Source organism: Aquila chrysaetos, chromosome 12, assembly GCF_900496995.4.
Source record: "Aquila chrysaetos chrysaetos chromosome 12, bAquChr1.4, whole genome shotgun sequence".
NCBI lineage: Eukaryota > Metazoa > Chordata > Aves > Accipitriformes > Accipitridae > Aquila > Aquila chrysaetos.
The window spans coordinates 39938634-39951288 of NC_044015.1; the positions used below are offsets into that span (position 1 = coordinate 39938634).

General features: G+C 40.8%; 1 protein-coding gene across 15 annotated transcripts in view; it reads right to left on the reverse strand.

Moving 5' to 3' along the window:
* The window catches only part of DOCK7 (dedicator of cytokinesis 7), a 110264-nt gene that overhangs the window by 42234 nt on the left and 55375 nt on the right, over positions 1-12655 (reverse strand). For all 15 annotated transcript variants that reach the window (XR_005933642.1, XM_030031843.2, XM_030031842.2 and 12 more), the window contains exons 15-21: positions 5181-5298; positions 4518-4588; positions 3577-3715; positions 3277-3378; positions 2906-2992; positions 1894-2125; positions 422-586 (exon numbers count right to left, since the gene is read on the reverse strand). Coding sequence is in view for 14 of the 15 variants with exons in the window: in XM_030031843.2 (XP_029887703.1) it covers positions 422-586; positions 1894-2125; positions 2906-2992; positions 3277-3378; positions 3577-3715; positions 4518-4588; positions 5181-5298 (914 nt within the window). In the remaining variant the exon portion in view is untranslated. The remainder of the gene's footprint in view (positions 1-421; positions 587-1893; positions 2126-2905; positions 2993-3276; positions 3379-3576; positions 3716-4517; positions 4589-5180; positions 5299-12655) is intronic.

The window sequence follows — 12655 nt, forward strand, 5'->3', positions numbered from 1 at the left end:
GTGTTTTCAAGAATTTCACACTCCTTTGCCAGCGTACAAGTTTTTTTGGAACTGGATGAAAGTCTGAAAGTACTAGGGAAGGAGACTGGGACGCAGGACAGGCCAAGAGCATACCACATCTGTCTACTTGCCACAGAAAACAAAACTAAAAAAAAAACCAAACCAGTATTTTGCCATAATTTAAGCCTCATGGTCTTTCAGCAGTGACACTGTTAAGATCATCAGATAGTTAAAACTCTGACACGGCTAACTGTAATTGAACTAATCTTGTACATGGTTACATTGGATCATAAGAGAAAGTTAGTAACAGGGCTTGGCAGGGAACCAGCCATGCAGTTGGAGCTCAAGAGCACCTGCCAGCAAGCAATTTCTGCTTGCTTTTAACAAACTGTGACTTGAAATAAAATGAAAAAAGAGCTACCTGGTGATGGTGAGTTGGGATAGGTATTCGGTAGGCGAAAAACATAATAAATATAGGAAGCAAGAAGGCTGTTTCTGCCATGCTGGTCCTGGTTTCCATCCAAGTTCTTGTGAAGTCTGTTTATGATTGATGCCATCGCTTCAAAAGACGCTTGGCCCAGGTTAACTGAAAGTAATAAGTGAGGAGTTTGTTTTAGACTGCAGCAGTACCCATGAGCAAATCCTAAATGTGCATTTCGTCCACCTTCTAAAGGATAAATGGTAAAGCTTGTTAAGAGTATAGCAAGCATTTCTCATGAAAAACTGAACCTGGTATTTGAACTACGTCTAATAAACAGCTTGACAGGAAGACAGGTGTTGCAGTGATAAGCTTCCACTTTTATTAATAAACAAATTTAATGAATGTAGGCCTGATTTCTGGAATCAGCCCAACTTTGGTCATCAACTGCAACGGTAACAAGATCAAGTCCTTGTTTAATTGATGGATAATATCCTTTGGATATTTATCATATTTTGCTCAGTTAATTATTTCCTCCATTTAAGCCTTAGCCAAAATACAAACTGTATCAAAAAGAACAATTCCATTCTGTTTTGGAAAAAAATCTGATCTAAAAATGAGTACAGAAATCTACAGATGGACCAAGGTAGATATTTTAAACAAATTAGGGATGAAGTAGATGGCAGCTGGAGACTGTACATCTTAGTTTTTTAAAAACTAGACACTAATGTCCTCAATGCTCTATACAGACAAACTAAACCAGTACAGAACACTTAAAGAGCGAAAGAGCTTTAAAACAAAAAATAAAAATTCAAGCAAAATTCTTCCCCAGAAAGATAACCTTTCTGAAATAAACGATTGCTGTTTTTAAAGCAGTGTTAGATACCTATATTCCATCATGTACAAACTCAAGTTTCCTATGAAAAATCCCAACTGCTATTTTAAATACTAATGATCTAATCCTGACTTCCACTTGAGATTTTTTTGTACTGCCAGAGCATACTCATAACAGGGAGCGAAAGGAGGCATTATTCATGCTGACAGTATCAGATCCACAATAGCTAGACGAATATACAGCATCTGTACATTCTTATCTTACCTACTTCAAGATTTTCCAAGGTGACTAGTAAGGCTGAAATTCTTAGTTTTTGAATGTCAGCATGGAGACACCTTAACAGGCTCCAGTACTAAGAAAATGCTGAGCATCCGACTCATGAAAGTCGGGCCCCTTTCTGGTGTCTCAATGTGGGCACCAAATTACTAGTCATTCTTGAAAACCTTTGTATTAAATACTGCTCCTGTGTATATCACCACTGATCTGGAAGCCAGCATGTTTTATTTTGAAGATACATGGTATATTAGTGGCACTAAAATAAAGCATAAAAATGGACTTTTTCATTTCTACATAAATATGGTAAAATTGGAACTGTCAAACTTGCAGCTATGTAATTCTCTATAAAACTTAAATAGAATACCTATTTGGCCTGCAATGACAGGAGGTCTTACTACCAGAAGAATCAGTTTGTCAAGCAGGAGATGAAGAAATCGCACTACCGGCTCCAGTTGAGAGGAATTTAAAGCTGAAATGCTGCTCTTCAGTTCATTTTCCAAGTTGTTTTCCATAATTCTCATGTCTCCTATTCGCACAGGGAACATGTGCTCATCCAGAGCATGGACAAGTGCAAAGAACTTGTCAAGATAAGGGTCCTACACACAAGCAAAAAAAAAAAAAAAAACCCAAACAACAAAAAAAAACAATATCAGCAAGAAGCTCCAAAAGTAACTCCACTTTCTATGGATTTGTACCTCATGGATGGATTCTCTCCCTCATTCATCTATCTGACCATTTAATCTCACAAAATTAGCAGAAACTCAACATCTTTGAGAGCTCTGCCCATATGTCTAATTCAACTGAAATCAGCCAATGTTCAGAAGTTGTCGGGGCAAAACTAGAGGACCCACAGACTGTGTATTCTTAGAAAACAGACAAAAATGCACTAAAATCATGTTACTATTTACAACACAAATAAATACACAAAAAACATCAAATGACATACTGGGAATTAACAAAAAAGTTGAAATGATTAGTCAAAATGATTTTCATCTTTCTTTTCAGATCAAAGAAAAGACAGATGAAAAATACATGGAGAAATAAAAGCAGCAGAGGGGAAAAACAACAAAACATCATATGCCTGGACTGTATGTTAGATCTGTTGTATTAAACACAACAGTCTGAGGTGTGAAAACACTGTTGGCCATTCACTCCCTATGAATAAAGGCCAAACTGCTCATATTTTTAAGCAGAATTTCTCAGATATACTCACAGCAGAATGTGGAATAACAGGTCTGCTGGCTCAGAACTGAAAATGAGATTGTAATTCACTGCAAGTAATTATTATACTCTTCACAGTATCAACTCTGACAGTGTTTCAACTGACAAAAGACTATCAAACTCTTTTTATTACAATGACTACTCTCAACACTTACCTGAGTGTGGAGGGATGATACAGCAACAACCTCTACGTTGAAAACCCCTTTGTGGTTATCCACCCACTTCATTCCAGGGAGTGGAACCTGCAGGTTAACAGAAAGATGAGTGAGGATGTGACAGAAAGCAGAGCTAAGGCACTTCTAATTAAAATTGCCATTTCTTTTAATTTTATTGTCAGATCACAAACACGTGCCCACACACAAACATACACACACCTATCTAAACTTAACAGTATTTAAGGAATAAATAACCTAGGAGTTAAAAATACACATGCACACACAATCACACACATATATGTACACATACATTCTTTGACTTTTTAACACAAGTATTCTCCTGCTGATTTTCAGCACGAAGAACAACTCACCTCTGGAGAAAGCACTGAATAAGCCTGTGGTGGTTTTTCCAATGAAACAGGAAGGCAGAACTGACCAGTCTTTAACCGTCCATTTTGAAGCATCGGTATCCACTTTAAGGAGAAGGAATTAACAAAAGAAAAAACAAAACCACACACTTCTTAAGGCTTTCTTGAACTTTGCAGCCTTGACTGTCAAATTATCAAATTCTACAATGGAGTATGAGTTGACAGTGATGCTAAACAAATTGCAAACAATTGCATTATGAATATATCCTGTGCTGAAAAACATAGAGACTGAAAGACACTCACGGTGTATCCGACTGGAGTCTCCAGGGGAGTGTTTTGTTTTTGTTGGCAACTGACATGGTAGAAAGTAAAAAGCAGGTGGTGGTGATCGGTTAAAGTGGCTGGAAGCTTAATCTTGATTTCCTCATGAAAATCAGGCGATCTGTGCAGAGACCAGACCCTCAACTGAGTCATCGATACTAACAGTGTGGTTTACTATCTTATGCTCAAGACCAAATCCTTTGAGTTAAAGTATCTGGAGGGAAGGCAGTATATGGACTATCCCAAGGGATTAAAGCTTCCCTTTCTGATCACCAAGGACTGGAAAAAATTCCAGTATGCATTTACAGTCCCCCCCTCCTCACACAGGCACTCTGAACTGCTCCCCACGAGTAATGAACTCGTCTCAAGGTGGAAACTGCCACAACCCCCAACCTGCAGGACAGGATTCCCACCCCACTATATCTCTCCCCAGTACAGCTACAAAGACAATCAACATGTTAAGGCCAGATTCAACACTCCTTACCCCAGCTGCAACGAAATTATTTTCAAGACCAAATACTTCCAATTTGTAACTAAAGTCTAAAAGGCTCCAGCAAAGTAACAAAGCACATGCGAACATGAGTTTATAACGTAAATCTTCATGACTGCTAACTAGACGCTCGTACTTACAGCATCTGCCAAGTAGGGCTACGTGCTCAGGATCACAGCCCCTGACACAATGCTGATTTGTACCAGAGCAAACAAAGACTCCGGCTCCTAGTCATCGCAAAACTCTTAACAACAGTATCAACTAACACTGCAGTTGTTGTGAGTGCTATCCAAGATAGTCATTGTTAAATAATTAACACTGAGACAAAGTCACTGGTGAGTTACTCCACTTTCACACTGGTAAAATTTCCTTTGGGTGGAACCATACTATCCATATGGGGTCATGTCCTTTCACAAGCTGTCATGTGTTTTACCTGTTGTGATATACTACAGCTGTGTATGCTTCTTTGGAAAATTCAGGACAGCTAGATTTGCCAAAGATGACCTGCAAAAAAGAAAAAAACCACAGAAATCCCCCTATAAAACTGTGCCAAGAATTTGTTCCATAATCCCACGGAGACATTTACAGCTCCATGCACGAGTCTCTGTAGCTGTGTACAGTCACATCTCCTTATTACGTGCCCCTTCACTTATATGCAATGTTTTACTTAGTCACTGAAGAGTTCGCAATTTTAACAATCCCAGTTACACATGCACACAGACATGGCTGAAGAACTGATGAATGTAACCACCCCTACGCAGATCTTCACCAAGTGCTGATCGCTTCCGGCCCTGAACACAAGTATAACTATCACCTTTAATTTTTTTGGCATGGAAGCAAAGATGCTATTCCAAACACAAGGGTGTCCACTGCAAACACCTCAGGTTAAAATACTAGCTACTACATTGTTACTTTGCAAACTCTATACAAATGTACTCTTTGTTCTGAAATATTGTAATTTTATATTCCTCTGAACTTGTTATTTTGAAATGTATGTCGGTGAGGTTTTCTTTAACACAGGGATTTTACAACTGCAATGTATGCTCTGCCTTATTGGCATGCAGCGTTCACATGGAGCATAAAGTACTTTCCTCACCGGCATAGCATTGCTTGGGTCCTCTCCATACATGAACTGGACTTTTACAGTGATATTCCTGGCAGATCCTTGGCGGTTGGCAAAGTTAAGGCTCTGGGGATAGACATAAAGAAGATTCCTGCAAGAGACAAAGGCATCAAGTGAGCATCTCCGTGTGAGAATGAGAGGGTTCACACCTTCATTAATGGCATTATTTAAACCTCTATGGAAACACTCAGAGAGTTAAAGTGAAGGGTTTGACATTTTCCATTAGCCAGATGGTCGTCTCTTCACCATAAATGCACACCAATACAAGCAATTTGATAATGACCTTTTATTTTAGACATCAAAAATCATAATTTTTTAAACTGCCATCATATTTTGAAATAGTTCCTGTTTATAAGGGTACTTGAAAAATACATCTAAAAAATTACCAGTGATTCTACAATCTAAGAAGTTCAAGTGGAAAGAAAACATATGAATAGAAAAGCACTGAGAAGTGTTTATTCTTTCAACAGAGTGACTCATTCCTGTTAAACACCTTCCTTGTTGTGACCTGTCCTTTTTTTGTTTGGTTGTTTCTTTTTTTAAAAATCTCCTTATATCATAATGACTTCAGGTTACACCTCTCCTCTGAAAACAGATTAAACTAAATGGATATCTGTAGCTTCAGCAGATACGCAGTCCTTGCAATGACTCAGATGGAATGGTGTCTCCAATTCCACACCTGAATTCCACACTTTGGGAAGGATGGAGATCAATTAAAACTCAAATCTGAGAAGCAAGAATAGGCAGGAACTCTGGAAAACAGCTGGGAAGGCTGGACTGATCCAGGAACGTTTAGTTTTGAGGGAACGGCTGGGGCCGCAGGTAATGACAACACTCCACAGGTATCTAAAGAACTGCTGCAAAGACCAAAGTAATAAAGTGATCATCACATCCACAGGGAATATGACAGGACGTAATGAGCTGAAATTGCAGCACGGGAGATTTACGTTGGATACGAGGGAAAACGTTCTGACTGTAAGGCTAGTTAAGCAGTAGAACAAATTGCCTGGGGAGGGTGTGAAATCTCCATTTTCTGGTAGCTTTTGGGGTGAGGCAGACACCTGTCCAGAAAGGTTTATAGACAATCTCAACCTTCACTGGGGGTGGAGGGGCACATTTTGGAGGCCCCTTCCAGCTCCATTTCTCCAAGTCTATGATTACTTTAAACACAACAGTGGTAAGATACAAAATTCTGCAGTATTTTCCATCCTCTTAGCCCTGCTGAGTCCCCGCCAATGAAGCGCAAGTTGGATTCACACACAGTTAGCAAAGCTGCCCACTACAAGCCCCCACCTGCCCTATCAGCCAGTAATTTATACCTACAGAAAGTCCCTTGCATATTCTTTTAAAGACAAAAAAGACAACAGCCCCCAAACCATCCCACTCAACAGACTCAATTATTCAAAGGAAATATACCTTCTTTTGCCCCCGAACAAGTAAAAGTGCATGAATTATTACACGTCTTTAAAAAGTCAGCCTGGAAATCCCTTATCCATCTCCCACACAGCCCTGCCCACCAGACCAGCATCGTTCCCCCTTGGACACCCCGGCTCCTACAGCTCCAAGAAGAAGAACCGAGAGGGATGCTCACCACAGTCTACCCGGCAGCCTGACGGTTAGGTGAGAGGTTCATGTTCCTGCCTTGCACCTGCTAGGGATAAAAGACTGGCACACTGCATTTTGCCCAAATGCTGAGGAAACTAATTCTGTAACAAGCTCTGACTTGTAAGGCAAAAAGAAAAAGAAGTTCCCTTCCCCCTCTGGGAACTATTCAGTGATTCTGAACACAATTTGTAAGTAACTTCCAACTGCTCCTTGTCCCAGAGAGACAAGAGACAACAGATGGGCACAGAAAACTGAAGTGAGGAGCACAGCAGGACAACATTTTAAGCATAATAAAGCAGCCGCTACAGAGTGCTGGCAGCAGTAGACTCTTTGATTGTCAGGAGGGCAGTAATTCGGTTGCTCAGTGAAGGCACCTGGTGCCTTTTTAGATGCCATGGGTATCCAAAACACCTGGGCTAGCAGTGGGTCACTCTGCTGGAGGAGCAGCAGCTGGAAAGGTGGGCTGCCCTAGGCTGTCTGAAGTTGCACTAGATGTCAACATTTTGGCCAACGAATCCTACCCAAGGACTTGGTTCTGATGGCAACTCCATTTGTTCCCTGATACCCATGGGTATTCCCATCCATACAGACACGGGCTAATGCTGGTCCTAAGGAATTCTCTAAGTGTCTCTGAAGAAAAAGGTACCTCCTCCAGGTCAGCACCTATATAGAGCAGTCCAGCTGTACAGCTCCAGGAGTCTATATGGGGCAGCAATATGAAGCCAGGCTCTTTTTCACCTCTCCAGGCAGAGCAATATGCTCAGCTGGCATGTGGGAATTTCCTCCCTTTCAAGTCCTTCATGGTGAATTAAGTTTTTGAATCCCATCCCCATTGGTCGCTTTGCCTAATCAACACTCTCTTACTATTTCAGAGGAGGCCTGTGCCATTTTTGTGACTCCACTAAATTACTTTGTTCTGGCATGAATACATTTGCTCCTTGATGTTCTTTTTAAAATGAAAACGGATATGAAAATTTACTCTAAAATGTACATTGCTCATAAAACTTTTATTAAGTATTATTAGTGCTTAAGAGAAGGATTTAATGTATTTGTGAAGCCAGGCTACAGGATCCCTATATTAAAAGCAGTCTTATGCTTGGGACTGATTTATGCTGAATAGCGGAGATGAGCCTAAACCAAGCTTGCAGTTCTCCTACCACCTCCTCTGCTAGGGCTTGGCCTGCTGGGACCAAAGGAGACATTTCACCAGCTAGATGCCACTCCAGAAAGAGGGTGCTAGAGACCTACAAGCAGACGTTACCGCTGACATTACACGTCAGGCAGGGCTTTAGCTACATTCGTTACAACCAGCACTGGAGGAAATGTACAGGTTGTTCCTCCCTCCATTGCCTTCCAAGCCCCTGTCGTGTGAAAGACTGAGAGGGTAATTATTCTGCATTTCGTTAGCAAGAAGCTCATGTTGCTTCGGGGAGTTCAGATGCACAGAACCCACTGTAAGACAAGTGAGAGTTGGATGCTTGCTCCTGTTCAGGCAGCTTCTCCCCGGGGGATTTCCTATTACAGGCATCATCCTTTTGTGGAAAACTTACGTATAGAGAGGGGAAAAAATTCCGCCGCTCGCGCATCAGAATGTGACCTCAAATAAAAAATCCTCTTTTACCTTACCCTACATAGGTAAAAGCTGTAGATCCTCCTGTCTGCCAAAAGCACAGTTACAGGAGCCATGGAAAGAGATTCACAGCTGAAAAACCAATAGGAAAGTCATAAATCTCTTGAAGGAACCGATGCCCCTGGCCTAATAGCCACCCTCGGTGGCTGACTTCTCAGTTTCTCCTCTGTTACCTTCTTTCCTTTGATTCAATACATCTCAAGTTCTCATCTTGTTACTTGTGTGCACAAAAACCTGGGCTCAGTAGACTTTGCAGGACACCAGAGGCGTAGCCGCTATCCTTGGAAAAAAGGGAAACAAGTCTTCCGTGCAAAGTGATGGTAGAAGCTGCCTCACTGCACAGGGGAGAAGATAGGCATCAAAGTTGCTGGGCTTTTAAAGGCAAAATAAGTGGCACGGCACTGAATGTAGTTTTCAGAAATCAAGAGAGGACAGCCCCAGCCCTGTATTACACACAAGCAGTGGGAAGCAAGAGGAGAGAGCAACTTTCTGGTGGGCCAGACATCATGGGGAGGTGTCATATCACAGCAGTCAATTCTTTATAGAAGGGATAAAGGGAGGAGGAGAAGGGGTTGACCACAAAAATAACACTGCAATGCCAACAACCATGCTAGGCATACACTGATTAAACAAAAGGACCACTAGTCCTTATGCTTCCAGGTAACAGCTACTTCTTGATGATACTATTCACAGATTTCTATCAATAAAAGTTCCAGCCAGAAGCTCTAAACCCAAGGACTTGTGCCTGGAGCTTTTATTAAAATGCTATGCAAAATGTATGCAAAGCTTATACTATTATCTCAAACAGATCTCAAAAGTACTTTTACTTCCATAAAATGAATTGCTAAAGTGCAAAGGCTTCCCAAGCCATGGAAATAATGGCACCAGGCACTCCTCTAAATATTTATATAATGTGATTGCAGCCATTTTGCAAAATCCTTCATAAAGGTATTAAAACATTAAGAGCTGATCCTAACTCTTAGAGGGAATATCTAACTATTATGAAAATTTTCCTTTTCAGTAAAACCCAGAGACCTTTTTCTTTGCTTTATTCCTACTATAAAAATCATTTAAAGCCCATTTAATCAGGGTGACCCAGGTGCATGAAAGATCTTCAGGATCATGTTTGTTATATACATCTTCTCTTGGCTGGGCTAACAGCTCTCAGAGGCAGGATTCCCCCTTAGGGTTTCTACAGCCCCTGAATCTTATGGCTGAATCATTACCAGAAGGTTTTCTTCCCTCTGCTTTCCTGGGTCCTGCTTTGTTTATGGACTCTGTGACTGTTGTGACATCTAAGGGTGGTATTTTGTAGTGAGCTTATCACCGCGTCCTGGTTTCAGCTGGGATAGAGTTAATTTTCTTTCTAGTAGCTGGTATAGTGTTAAGTTTTGGGTTCAGTATGGGAAGAATGTTGATAACAGACTGATGTTTTCAGTTGTTGCTAAGTAGTGTTTAGGCTACATCAAGGATTTTTCAGCTTCTCATGCCCAGCCAGCGAGAAAGCTGGAGGGGCACAAAAAGCTGGGAGGGGACACAGCCAGGGCAGCTGACCCAAACTGGCCAACGGGGTATTCCATACCATGTGACGTCATGCCCAGTATATAAACTGGGGGGAGTGGGGCTGAGGGGGGGATTGCTGTTTGGGAACTAACTAAGCATTGATCAGTGAGTAGTGAGCAATTGCACTGTGCATCGCTTGTTTTGTATATTCCAATCCTATTATTATTATTATTTCATTATTGTTGTTGTTATTATTATTGCCATTTTATTATTGTTATTATTGCTTGGTCATTGCTATTTCTTGAGTAACTTCCTATATTTTTCTGAAGACTAAGCCAAGCATAAAGATTTTTGGAGGTGATGGGGTTAGGAAAAATTCAAAACTATTTAAACAAAACAGAAAGACTTCTTGAAAGAAATAGCTAAAACAACAGAAAATGATTCATTTGAAATTCTGTAAAACCAAAGCCACTCAAGTACTCTGAAGTGGATTGCAGAAAGTCTATACTTATTTTTATTTTTTTTTAAATTTTGCAAGCAGTTCTTCAAGTTTTGCAGCCCAAAATCCCTGTGTCAGTTGCTAGAGGCCGGATTGTGTTCCCTATTACAGAGCAGTGTCAGGTCCAGATAAAAACCATACCTAAACTTCATCTACACAAGAGAAACTCCAATGAGTTTCCCTACAGAAAACACAAATCCTTCAAAAGCATATGTTTATCTTACTTTTTTAAACACTGGAAGTGTTTAATAGGGTTATCAGGTGTTATATATCTTGGTCTACCATTCAAAGCAAAAACTATCAAACCTTTCAGAGTTAAAGTGTTAAGAACCCTAACAACTTCCTACAAAGGTATAACACAAGCACCGTCCAGATCCTCCACGTGCTTTTTTTTTTTTTAACTCATTTGAACAGCTCTTCTTACATTTCCATGGATATTACCAAATGAGGAAATGCTGCAGGAATGATGACTCAATGCAAACCCTCCAGGATAATCACTGTCCCATGAATAACCCTAATTGTTCTAACACTTTTTCTAACAGATTTTTAGTAGGATTGAGTAAATACTGATTTGAGGAGTTTCTTCAGAAACTAATCTGAAAAAAACTTGCCAATTTTAATAGGGCATGATAGCCTTCTACTGAACAGCTTCTCATAGACTAGAACCTCATGGACATCCCTTGTGAAAGCAATCAACTTTGTCAAAGCTAGATCTCTGGAATAAAGCCCTATGCCATGCAGATCAGAGAATTAATAATGATAAACACTCATTATCACAATAAAATTAAGAATTAATATAATGATTAGCATTTGAGCCCTACTTATAGACTTTTACATGTGGAGTTAAAATAAAGTGCCAATAAAAAGGCAGAAGCAAAAAGATTAAACCATGTTTCATTTTAGCAAAAGTCCCTATTCAATTCTGTGTCTGTAGACTGAGCTTCCCAACTGCATGCCTAGAATATTTTTACTTTGCTTCGCCTGACGACACACCTACCCAGGCCAACAGCAATACCCCTGAGAAGCCCCTGATTTAGGAATACAGCAGACTCCCCACTGGCCAAAGCCAATGTAATATTTATCCATTGAATAAGCAGCACCAACCATAATAAACCTGAATCTAAACTCCCAGCACAGAGTGACGCATCTAAGTATGTGTATAACTTTCAACCTGTAAGAAGCTCCAGTGCAGTCACTGGTGGTTTTGCGTTGTGGACTGCTGTATCTCTAAGCATCAGAAAAGAAACAAAGGCACAGTCCTAACTCCCTCTCATTTCTCTGCACAAAACAACCTTGCTCCCACTGCTCACCTAGAGAGTGGCATGAGCTCTGTGACACAGCACGAAGTCTTAGCACTTTGCTCACCTCTTGGCTGCTTGTTTACATCCTGAATGTGCTCAACCTGTCAGTCACCAATGACTGACTTGTGTTATTTTAGAAATGAAGGGGCCATCGTGTCTTCATCAATGCACCAAATATTCAGTACAAAATAAAGGATCAGCAAGTGAGTGGAGGTATAGGAGCAATAATGAACAGCCCATAACCAAATTCCTCACTTGCCTATAGCCTTCCAGGCTCAAATGAGTAATTAAGCAAATAACTAACTCTTCTCCACCACGTGTTACATCTGCCAACAGTGAGCAGATACAGCTCAGTCTCAGCCCGCCAGGCTCAGCTAACTGTGGCTTTACAAGAGTCATCAACAGAGAACCAGACAGGCATTTAGTTGGTAAAAGCCATTCTTTCTGCATCTTACAGGTGCACATTTCCGACCTGATTTAATGCGAGCTGCAGAGAATTGAACAGAACTAGGTGAGCATTGTGGTATCTGCACGGACCTGCACATATCTCAGGCCTCTTCGTAGCTCTGCAGTCTGTCCTGGAAGGCAAAAGGACTGTCCAGCTAAAGTATCTGACAAGCTGCTTAACAACAAGCTGCAATTCAAATGAAGCAAAGGCTGCTCTGATCCTTGGCAGCACTATGCGCCAGGACACAGAGCTGTCCTTGCCCTCCCGTTCCCCGACTCTTTACACAGTGCAGCCAGAGCTGAGATCTCAGGCCAGAATCCTCAAAACTCTCAGTGTTCAGGGATTTTTAAATCATTATTTGCTGCTTTGCTCAAGGGTTTTAAAATTATGCTTGAGAGACAATTCCTGATTGGTCACAGCCTTTACAAAGCTGTGAATTCACAAACTTCTGAAATAGAGCAC